The sequence below is a fragment of the Camellia sinensis genome, chromosome 4 (genome assembly GCF_055761805.1).
Source record: "Camellia sinensis isolate YWXY chromosome 4, ASM5576180v1, whole genome shotgun sequence".
NCBI classification, from domain to species: domain Eukaryota; kingdom Viridiplantae; phylum Streptophyta; class Magnoliopsida; order Ericales; family Theaceae; genus Camellia; species Camellia sinensis.
In genome coordinates this window covers 146,964,676-146,977,072 of record NC_138964.1, presented here as the reverse complement: position 1 = coordinate 146,977,072, position 12,397 = coordinate 146,964,676, and the positions used below count along the sequence as shown (strand labels likewise).

General features: G+C 31.5%; 1 protein-coding gene across 1 annotated transcript; it reads left to right on the top strand.

Annotated features, from left to right (window-relative positions):
- The first annotated feature begins 7,274 nt into the window (after nucleotides 1-7,274).
- On the top strand, nucleotides 7,275-10,826 carry LOC114318477 (bidirectional sugar transporter SWEET5). The gene is made up of 6 exons (XM_028265374.2): nucleotides 7,275-7,314; nucleotides 7,683-7,719; nucleotides 8,590-8,806; nucleotides 8,945-9,106; nucleotides 9,214-9,333; nucleotides 10,680-10,826. The coding sequence occupies exons 1-6, from the start codon at nucleotides 7,275-7,277 to the stop codon at nucleotides 10,824-10,826; spliced, it is 723 nt and encodes a 240-aa protein (XP_028121175.2).
- Nucleotides 10,827-12,397: the final 1,571 nt, after the last annotated feature.

The following is a 12,397-nucleotide window of genomic DNA, read 5'->3' as shown; positions in this document are numbered from 1 at the left end:
AAGGCTGAGTACTAGTGTTGGGTTTGAAACAAGTACCTCCTGGAGTGGGTTTGTTTGATTTATGGCGTGGATGTATTGGCGGATACCTATTCAATTTCCAACAAGTTTCTCGCACATGATGATCTTGATCGTAGTAAGAGCAATGTAATGGCTTGCGATTAAGTGAGTTACTATTATCCCTGTGAACTACCATGGCTGTGGTCTGGTTATCCATGCGAACAACCATAGCTGCGATCTCCGTTGTCTCACGTGCAGTGCCTACACTGCATTATTTTTCTTCTTGTACAATGGAGGAGTAGGCCTTGGTGACGTCAGGCAGAGGATCCATCAAAAGGATTTTCCCTCGGATTGCGTTGTATGACTCATTGAGTCTCATGAGAAATTGCATCAATTTGCGACGCTTATGATCTGCCCCACAAGAGCAAACGGTGGCATTATAGAAGCCGAGTTCATCCCATAATCCTTTCAGTTTGGTGTAGTAAGCTGCAACGCTCATTTGATCTTGGGTAAGACAAGTGATGTCCCTCTCAATCTGAAAAATATGAGGGGCATTGCTTTAAGAAAAACGATCCCGAAGGTCGTTCCATACCTCCTGGGCAGTGGTTGAATAAATGACACTGTCGGCAAGATCTGGTGCGAGAGAATTGAGGATCTAAGATAAGATCGTATCATTGCATCGTCTCCATGATGCATGGTCGTCTGGTTTAGTGGTGGCAGCTGGCATGGCTATGGTTCCATCAATAAAGCCCAATTTGGATTTGGCATTCAAAGATATGGTCATAGCTCGAGACCAAGTTGAGGAATTATCCCCATTAAGAGGCTTAGAAACGAGCACCATTCCAGGATGATCAGAATGATGGAGAGAAAAAAAGATTTGCGGTGTCGGTGACGGCAGTTGATTGACCTTCATTCGAACCCCTTTCGTTTACCGTGATGGTGGAAAATGGTGAAAAGAAGCAGAAAAAGCTAGCTTTTTAAACCTGCTCTGATATCATGTGAAATAGAGGAGAAAATATTCTGCCTTGAATAAATATTGAATCTGAGTATACAGTTTTATACAAGTGACATCCTAGGAATCCCATCTACAATAGGTATCTTAAAGATTTACAGTAAATACAATGCATATCTATTTCCTAATTTATCTCATTGATATTGGGATAGCCTTTATCTTCTCAACACTTATCCCACAACCAAACGCAAGATTATCTCTCATTTAATACAGTAAACATACATTCCTGAATTCTCATAAATAAACTTTGGGAGCTGGCCCTTTTCCAAGAGAAAAAAAAAAAAAAAATGAGCTTCTTAAATGGGATTGTTTTCTCTCAAATTGTCATCTCAAGACCCATTTTGGGATAGATTTCGGTGAACCGTTCAATTTTTAAGACTTGTTGAATACAATATGCATGCAAAAAAATCAAGATGATTGGATATTGATAGTTGCATGTTTGAATCAGATTTGTTTTTAAAAAAATAGACGACAAATATAGTTTCAAGAATAATTATTTATTTTTTATAATATAAATATGATTCAAAAATATAATTACCGATATCCAATCATTTTAATTTTTTGCATGAATATTTTACTCAATGAATCTTAAAAAGTGAATAGTTTGAATCACCGAAATTAATCCTAAAATGGGCCCACTAAACTCAAACACTCTCTTGTGAGAATCACCTCCTTAATTAATTAAGCTAATTATGTGATTAATGTTGATCATGTATTTGTGTGTTAATTAAGTGTCATATGTGAGATGCAATGTGCTATTGTGAATAGATATGTGTAGATATAAAATGAACCTGCCTAAATTAGTAATTTAAACAAATTAGAAGTAAATAATGGGATGGGTAATTAGAGCCTAATCCACATTGGTATAATTAAGTTTAGTGTAGTTTAGATTAAACTAGGCTATGATGAGGATTAATTTAATTTGGATGAATTTGTTTTAAATTAGTTTAACCTCATAATTAATTAAGGTTTAGGAAGATTAGAGCTTAATTATATTTCCTAAGCTATTCATCAAATAATAAGAGAGAGAGAGAGAGAGAGAGAGAGAGAGAGAGAGAGAGAGAGAGGAGAATGTTGGAGACAAAAGTTGAGAGAATAAGAGAAAACTCTAGAGAGCTCACCAAAGAAGATTGAAAGGAACCAAATAAGCTTCAACAATTTAATCACCTAAGGTAGGAATTCTTTTCTTATTTCATGAATTTGAGTTAAACTCATAATCCTTCAGAATTTGAGTTGAATTAAAGAGGAGATCATTCATAATTAGGAGTTTAAGGGTGTAAAATGGTGTTATGAAACCACATAAGTTCAAAAGGGATGAATTGAAGAAATTAGCTTAATATAGCAACATGCGTGGCATGATTTCATGGAAATTTGTTTTCATACACTTAAATTCTAGCATGGCCTCTCAAGATTTCAAAGGAATTTCTATAGAAGGGTTTAAATTGAAGCTCTTAAATTAATAATCCATGATCCTACAATTTTTTCCAAAGAATTTGATTTTGAATTGGCTAAATGAATTTGTTTTTAAAGCTGTGATTTGTGTTTGATGATTAGAAATTCAAGTTCAAGGTTATATTTATGGGTATTTGGGTTGAATTATGTGGAAATGAAGTTAGATTTTGAGGAAATGAAGGTCTACAAACAAGAGCAATTTTCAGACTCAACATTACCCAGCACCGCACGTGCGGCTTGGGGCCCCGCACGTGCAGAAAACAGGATAGAAATAAGCCTACACACTGCTTTAATTGCACGTGCGAGGTGCATGTGCAGTGGCAATTCCACACGTGTGGTCAGTGCCCGCATGTTCAAGTTGGTCCCGGTTTCATTTTCACTATATTTTTCAAACTTCTAGGCCTTCGTTAGCATGGTTTTCGCATGTATTTTACATTCATATGCATTTCATGGACATAAAAGAGAATAAAGAACGGATAAGACTAATCGAATGAATAAACATCGAATAGGTATATGACCAATTGAACGAATTTAATATAAATTTGAGTTATTGTTCTTGAACTTGGTTATGTAGGTCGGACGCCGCATCTTAGTCACATGTTTCAGGGAGCCAACTGTGAGTAACAACGTTGTAAAGCTATGTTCAATTATAATTATTTTCTGGTTGATAAATTGCACTGTCTCTGAAATGGTACTGTTTACTAAATGAATGATTGTCCTATTTTATAAACCGTGTTCGTGGCATCCATAGTAACTATTACTGCTATTGTTTACTATTATTTTTACTGTTATAGAAATCTTTGTTAGTTCTAATCTTTGGAACTACTGTTTACTGTGTTGATGACCATCATACATGATTGATTTGGTCTTTAAGACCTACTGTACTGTTATGCTATTAGATATACCACGTATGACTGCTATGATTCAGAATGACTGATATATTATGAGATACTAACTAAGAAAATGATTTACTGATGAAATTGATTATTTCAATTACTGTAAGGACATCATTCATAACCCCTTTACATAATTGTTATTTATTGGGCTCTAGCTCATTGTTTATTATATCTATGTAGGTGATCAAGCACCGGGTCGGACTTAGCGGCATCGACCTAATCCCCATTTTGTCAAGCCAACTACCGTGCCTCACTACGAGGTTCCAAACCGTTATGTGTTAGGGCTTTTGGGTGGTTCAAAATTCGCCCATTTGTAAATGTGAACTAATGTTATGAAGTTTTTGTTTATAACTTTTAATAATAGGATTTAATTTCCTAGGTTATGTTATGTTTTGTATATGTATTGACATGGACTTAATATAAGAGTTTGTTTAGTTTATTTAAGTCCTCACAGCTCATTGGACGATACATTATATTATTTATTGGCTTCCGCCAGCCCCGTTTACTGCATTACTGTAAAGCAGGTCTTTGGTAATCTCGGATTACTAGCAGATTCTGACGCAAAACCTATAGATGCGGGTTTGGATCGTGACAGAGTGGTATCAGAGCACAAGGTATACCATACACACGCGTCCAAATGAGGTATAGGATGTCTTAGAAAGGAAATTAGGACATTTCCTTTATGTGAATATATGATAACATGAATATGAGAACCATCTTTCACATGTTTATTATTACTATAATTTATATAAACCAATGGAGAGAACAAGAAATACAAATGGAACTGAATTATCAGATGCAAGAATTGAACAATTGGAAAGAATGGTTGAACTTTTGACAAAATCACTGAGACAACAACAACAGAATCAACAGCTCTCACCTCCTCCTCCGTCACCAGTGCAAGCTGAGCCAAACAATGATGATATCATAGCTCTAACCCAAAAATTCAACAAAATAAAGCCACCGACTTTTCAGGGAGGTATTGAGCCTTTGAAAACCGAGGCGTAGATTTTGGAAATCGAAAAGTTGTTTAAAGTTTTTCCGTGTTTGGAGGCACAAAAAGTTTTACTGACAACTTTCACCTTACAAGAAGAAGAGAGACGATAGTGGATGCTCATTCGTGATAGTAACGGTGCTATGACCTGGGCTTAGTGTTTATGACTTTTGATAATGAGATTTAATTCCCTAAGTTATGTTATGTTTTGTACATATGTATTGACATGGACTTAATATAAGAGTTTGTTTAGTTCATTTAAGTTCTCACAACTCATTGAACAATACATTGTATTCTTTATTGGCTTCCGCCAGCTCTGTTTACTGTATTACTGTAAAGCAGGCCTTTAGTAATTTCGAATTACTGGCCGATTACGACACTAAACCTATATGATAGATTTGGGTTGTGACATCTCTTGAGTTGAAATGGCCAATTTGAAAGAAATCAAACCCTTTTTAAATGATTGTAAAATTTGACAAATTTGTGACATACATGATGAGTGAAATAAATAAATGAATTTGCATGATTTGTTCTGCAAATTTTTTATTTAAATCAGTACTTTGAAAGACTATTTTAAATTTCTGAGAGGTGATTGTTGCAAAGTCCATTTTGTGAGTCCAACAACAAATCAGTAAGGCCCAATTTCTCGGGAAGTAACTAAGCAGTCCACTACGCACAAAATTTGGCCCAAGACACATTATTTGGAACTGGTATTACCTAAAGCCCATCAAATGTGTGATTTTTTTGCACCCAAATACTAATTCCGTACGGTCAACTAAAATTTTGAAATTTTAATTTCGATTATGTCCTAATGTAAATTTATTAATAAAAACAATAATTATTAAACCTTAAAATACAATATTTTATTTTTTTCGTGGTACACCCTAATCACTCATTTGTATTCTTCATATTATTTCTAAAGTTCCAATTATTTTTTGTTCATCTTCTTCCTCACCATTGTCATCAACATCATTGTTTTTTTATTGTGTTGTTATTTGCAAATAATTTTTTTTTTTGAATAAAATCAAACAATAAATAAGAATAATAATAAAAAAAAAAATTTGAAACAGTCTATCATCTAATTATGTATTCAGATTGTTTGGGCTAAAAAGGATTAGCCTGAAAAGATGGTTGAGAAGCACAGAAAGAGACCAAAGTTTGCTGCTTGATTGATTAGTAAACGATTCACTCATTATCTTTATGTTTCCTTTTCTTTGTTTATCAATATGCTGAATGAAAATCAATTGTGATGTTGATTATGTTGGATGTGTATTGTTTGGTAATGGAAACTCAAAACAACATTTCATCTACCTTTTTATTTTTTATTTTTTATTTTTTTATTTTTTTATACCCATTTACCTTTTTATTGATGCTGAGAGATTTCAACAAGGCAGGGGTGTTAAAGAGGTTGCACAAGCATGGAAGATTTGTTTAAGAAATCTATTTAAGGGTTTTTAATTTTTTTTTAAATGGTGTAATTTAGGATTTTTGATTTGTTTATTATTTTGGTGTACCATAAATTATGGTTTTATCTTGAAGGGTAATTTGTGAAAAACACGTAGGATGTACTGAGAGTAAATTATAATCCTAAATAATTTAATAGAGAGTGCAAAGAAATTAGGTATATTGAATGATTTGTTGGGTACAAATAGAATCACCCCCATCAAATGCATGTAAATTTGTTGAGTCAAGTCCATCGAGTATTAAATTATTGGGCAAATTACATATAGCCCCCTCGAGGTTTAACAAAATTACAGATACCCTCTTGAGGTTTGAGAAATTATAGATACCCTCTGAAGGTTATATTTTCATAACAAATTAGGGGACAATTTGTTATGAAAATATAAACGTCAGGAGGCAATTTGTTATGAAAATATAAACTTTAGGGGGGTATTTGTAATTTTTGAAATCTCAAGGGGATATCTGTAATTTAGCTAAATCTCGAGGGAGGTATATGTAATTTGCCCTAAATTATTTAACCATGGCTAAAGGTTAACGAGATTCAAAATGTGTTTAAATTTCGCTTGTTTATATAATTAATCAATCTGAAATGGGCTTTTAACAAGTTGAATATTAGTCAAGCTTGAATAGCTTTTTTATTTATATATAATTTATATAAATTTATTGAGTCAAGTAGTAATTTGTTTAAATTTAATTTAAAATTTTAATGAGTTTTAAAGTATGTTTAAGTTTGACTTATTTAATAACAAGTTGATCTTGAATATAAAAGTGTTTTTCTCTTATCCTATGCACTCATAATCACATAATTTATTTTTTAATTAGTTTTAATTTAAAGAAAATTAAATTGTGAGTGAAACTTTGGACTTAATTGTTTGTGCAGAGTTGATTTGAGTCATATGATGAATTGTCTAGTTGTATCGTGAAAGAGACAACTTAAAGAAAAGATGTGTTGTACTGGTTTCTAAATTTTACAATTGTAGAGAAATCTTATTGAAGAGAGCGAGTCTGGCTTTGTAGAAAACAAACGCAATATCTATTTTTTAGGACAGATGATCCGAGCCCAATAATATCCAAACAAAAAATTCTAATATTAAAAAAGTTTATCCAAATATACACATTCTTTGTGGATAATATCCAAATGAAAATTCTAATCTCTACAGAAAATTTGTTCCAAAATAGATAAATTTTTCTAATAATACACCAAAAAATTATCTAAATAGAGAAAAATTATACCCAAATATAGACAGAGTTCTTTGTTCAATGCATTTGTAGGACTTAATCACAACCAATCTCTTGACAAATCTCAATATGTATATATATCATTCATAGTTTTCTACTTCTTCTTATCCTTATTATTATTTACTTCTTCTTCTCATTATTATTATTATTATTATTATTATTATTATTATTATTATTATTATTTAATTTTTCTCTTCTTCTTCTTCATCTATTTTGTTCAAAGATGGAACCAGAGACAATAAGAACGACTGTTGGAATCATTGGTTAGTCCTAATACAAGCAATGATCACACTTTTGTCATTCTTCAATTACATATCTATATATTCATTCAATAATTTACTTTGGTTTATCATTTTTTTCCTCAATAATTTATATGAATGTAAATGAGATACATTGAATTATATCCTTCTTGATCTAACTTGTTATTAAAGAAATGGTTTTAGAAGATTCTGGATTTAAGTTTTGTCATCCCATTATTTTTGTATTGTCTTCATACACTTTGTTCTTTCAGTCTGTTCGACTCTTTATATATGACATAGGGTTGCATGTGATTGAAATTGTTAGTTTGATATACATTGTAGGGCTCATTTCAATCCTCTATTTGTTAACACATATTCCAATGTTCATACAGGAAATGTCATATCGTTCTTCCTCTTTCTCTCACCAGTGTAAGTTTCTCTTTCATGTAAACATGTGTACACCAACCTTCCCTATTGTTCCGTTCAAACAAAACCTTCCCTATTGTTTAAAAAAATAAATTAAAAAAAAAAAAATCATTTTTCATTATATTTCAATTTCAAAATTGTCCTCCTTTGGAATGCCCTTCAACAAGAATTTTTAAGCCTCCGTTTGGGAAGTGGGTTGGCTTTTTGGCTTTTTGACTTTTTTGGCTATTTTAGCCTGGGCTAAAAAGCTTGGTTTGGGAAGGACTTTTTGGCTTTTTGGCTTTTTGGCTTTTTTTTGTGAGAGAAGAGTGTAATGATTATGGGTTGGATGTGATGTTTTGTTTGTTGGGGCTAAAATAGCCTGTTTTGTCTTTTGTGGCTATTTTAGCCCCAACCCACTTGCCAAACACCTAAAATCTTTTCTCTTCCATTACATCAATGAATACAAAAAAAAAATTCAAAACAATACATAACACTGCTTTCTGTGCACTATTCTAAAAATATATATATATATATATATATATGTGCATTACTGCTATCATATTAGTATTTTTTTCTAGAATTTCCATGCTTTGAATTATGCATGGGGAAATATATAATTAACCAGTTCTTGATGAATTTGCACAAATTTTTTTATACATCGATAAATTTTCACAATTTTTTATATAGGAAATTCACAAAATGCAGTGCTAGGAGCACTGTTTTCTATGCATTATTTTAAAAAATTACTATATTTGTAGCCGTACAACCATCATGTTAGTTTTTTTTTTTTTTTATTTAAAGAATTGCATATATATATAGCTTTGAATTGTGCATGGAATTAACACAATTCTTGTGAAAATTCTCATTGTAACAAAATCGATTAATTCACAGCCCGACAATCTTTAAGATAATCAAAGCAAAATCAGTGCAAGAGTTCAAGGCGGACCCCTACGTTGCCACCGTGCTGAATTGTGCCCTATGGGTGATCTATGGCCTTCCCTTCGTCCATCCTGATAGCCTTCTTGTCATCACAATCAATGGTACAGGGTTGGTCATTGAGCTTGCCTATGTCCTCATCTTCATCACCTACTCTGATTGGCAAAAGCGCGTACGTAAATACTAGACATTACAATTGATCAATCTTTTTTTTTTTTTTTTTTTTTTTCCACTTTAGTTTCTCTAGCTAGTTCTTTGCACTAATGGATTTTTGTTTCTCTTTGTTTGTGTGTTTAAATTGTATTTTCAGCGGAAGATTATTCTTGCTCTTTTCTTGGAAATAATTTTTGTTGTTTTTATATTCTTCATCACCATGACATTTTTGCATACCACCCAAGCAAGATCAATGCTTATTGGGATATTGTGTCTCGTCTTCAATATAGTTATGTACACTGCACCGTTGACAGTCATGGTACGTGTATTATTTTCCTCTTATATTACTAATTTATACACACAAGTATTCATATTTGTTTGCTATTTATTGAAGTTATATATTTATATATATTTTTTTTGGGACAGAAACTAGTCATCCAAACAAAGAGTGTAAAATACATGCCATTCTTTTTGTCAGTCGCTAACTTTGCCAATGGTTGTGTGTGGTTAGTTTATGCACTCCTTAAGTTCGATCCTTACATCGCGGTGAGTAAATATTTTCTTTTAGTTCAATTAGTGATTCCATGTATGTACGTTATATTAATTGTTGATTTTGATGAATTCGAGCAAGGATCCTCTAGAGTTTTTTTTTCCTAAAGTTTTCTAAAGTGGTGCATTGTGTGGTTGAGATTTAATGACAAGTCACATCAATTTTTCAGCATTAAATCTCAACAGCACAATACACCACTTTAGGAAACTTTAGGAAAAAAACACTCTAGAGGATCCTTGGTGGATGAATTCATTTCTATAAATTATCTGAGGAGGGGAATCAATGTCATCTTAATTTTACTTCAATGTTCTGTTTGGTTACCAAGAAAATTTGGATCCTAGAACAATTTGGGTTCATCTTGCATCCATACTCAAGTGGAGCATTTTTTTTTCACAATTAGGTATAGTAATGCCATAACTATTATTAATTCCCCTTGTGAACATTTTCGATTACTTTAAATGGTTTTCTAAGGAGCAAAAACTTGTCAATTATTCTGGAAAAACAAAATGTGGTTATAAATTTGTGGGTTACTTTCTAATTACTAAATGGTGTCAGATTTGATTTTGCCAAATCTGTGCCGCTGAAGTAATTTTTTTGGGGGACAAATTATACTTATGATTACTGTAATTTGTCTATTATGTCAATTTGATCACTATTATTTTATCAACGAAAGTCAATTATTAATTCGATCCATATAGTTTTAATTGTAACAATTTTCCCTTTTAATTTTTTACATTTTGCCAACCTAGTCAAGTTGATAACATACGTCAAGAAATTAATAAATGGTGAAATGATTCATTAAAAAAGGAATCGAACATTTTAAGTTGGACTCAATTCCTTTGAAAAAAGTGAATAAACTATTTTGGCCATTGACTCAAGTTTAATTTCTAAATGGGCATTATCAATTAGGCCTTACTTAGGAATAAGCTTGTAAGCCAGTTTATTGGTTTATTAGCTTATTTGGATCACACCATCTCTTTACTTTTTGCACATTTTTTCATAATAAGCCAAAAAATCAACTAGTGATTACTTCCCAAAGTAGCCCTTGACAAAATATGAAAATTCAATAATAAAGTAGATGTAATTAGAACTAAAACACCAAATTGACATAATAGACTACAGCGAGTATAGGTATAATTTTCCTTCCCGTTTTCTCTTAATTCCTTTTCCTTTTATTTTTCAGAGTTTCTTGGTGCTTCCCATTATTAACTAGCTATAGTTTGCATCTAATCATCACTATCATGCTCAATTTACTCATCTAATAAACACTAAAATGTACCATTTTTCTATTTTGTTTTTGTTTTTGTTTTTTGTTTTTTTTTTGGTTTTGTTTTTGGTATAGATTCCCAATGGTTTGGGAACACTATCTGGTGCAATTCAACTCATACTGTATGCAACCTATTACAAAACGACCAATTGGGATGAAGATGATGACACGCCAGCTGAGATTTCGGATGTTGAACTCTCCAAGAAGAATAGTACTCTTTAAAAATGTCATTTTACACAATATGAATTAAAAAAATTCATTTGTTTAATATTTCAATCTTTCCGGGATTGATATTTATTTTCATCAATGAAAGTAATAAAAGAAGAAGAAGAAAGAAAAAAAAAAAGAAAAAAAAAAAAAAAGAAGAAGAAGAAGACTTATTTCTTATTTCATGTGTGTTAATTGCTTGAGTTATTATTATGTGTCATTACTCTTTTAAGATCATGCTATATATCTTAAAAAATTCAATTGAATGTGATTTTTTAGAAATAATATTTTTATTTCGGAAATAATAGTTAATTAAAAACAGTTTGGTTTAACATAATATATCTTACAATGATTATGTTTCCTATTTTTTTTTTTTATTGATTTAGGTTTTCTATTTTATTAATTTTTTATAATATAAGATTTAGGGCGAATTACACTAATAGTCTCTATAGTTTGGAGCTTGTGTCACTTTAGTTCTTGACTTTTCAATTGTGACGACACATTTGATCCTGAATTTTGAATCTTGTTTCAAATAATGACAATTGAATATATTATTGCTTAATTTCAAGGACAAAGTCGTCAATTTGATAAAATATAAACTAACTTCACAAATAAATGTCAAAATAATATTTTTGAATTTTAAAAATTATTTCTACCCACCAAAGATAAAATTATGTAAAATTGATAAATCTTTTACGCATTTATTTATTTATTTATTTATTTTTCCAAATTAATTTTTATTATGTATTTGGATGATGATTATGTAATGGGTGATTGCTAGGCTTTTAATGTGTAATCAATATATTTAAGGGGTATTTTTTTTAAGGTCCCTGATATTATGATTTTATAGTATAAAGGACATCAACTATTTTCATGATGTCTAAGGTCCCTCAACATCAATCCAGAGAAATTTCAGTCCCAGAGAAAATTCGATCCAGAGAAAATTCAACCCAGAGAAAATTCAATCCAGAGAAATTCTCTGGTCCAAACCAGAGAAAATTCAATTCTGTCTAAAATTTACCTCTCATTCTAGCTAAAATGAGGTGTACAGTTCTAGAAACTAAAGAACGAGAAAATGAAAAACATGAGTTGCAGAGATAAAATCTCTCAACAGCAACGGTATACGGACACAGCTCGTTGCCTTGAAGGTGGCATGCACATGATCACCATGATGAGTATGAGAACAATCAGCATAAGAGTTGACTTGATATCTGGAGCTTCGTCTTCACCTTCTGCCATGATCAACACTTCTTGCTCAAGCTTTCTTCTTCTTTAGTTTGTTTCTCTGTAAACTATCAGTTTGATGCTTTTGCTTGTTCTTGTACTCTGCCCAAAATAAAATGTAAAGTTGTGGTTAACAACCAAGTTGATTTGTTAATTATTTTGTGCTTGAGTTGGGAGTGTACATTGAATTTGCATTTAGTTTCTTTGAATTTGCATTTAGTTTCTTTGAATATTTGACCTAAAATTCAGTTCAAATGAAAAAAAATAATCGAAATAGACGTTTTGTGAGCTAAATTACCAGAGAAATTCTCAATCCAGAGAAAATTCTCAACCCAGAGAAAATTCAGTTCCATTGCCAAATA

Excerpts from the sequence above, each read along its gene's own strand:
- LOC114318477 (XM_028265374.2), top strand. The coding sequence starts at position 7,275 with ATGGAACCAGAGACAATAAGAACGACTGTTGGAATCATTG. Across the intron at positions 7,315-7,682 it reads AACGACTGTTGGAATCATTG|GAAATGTCATATCGTTCTTC; the intron begins GTTAGTCCTAAT and ends ATGTTCATACAG. Across the intron at positions 8,807-8,944 it reads ACTCTGATTGGCAAAAGCGC|CGGAAGATTATTCTTGCTCT; the intron begins GTACGTAAATAC and ends TTGTATTTTCAG.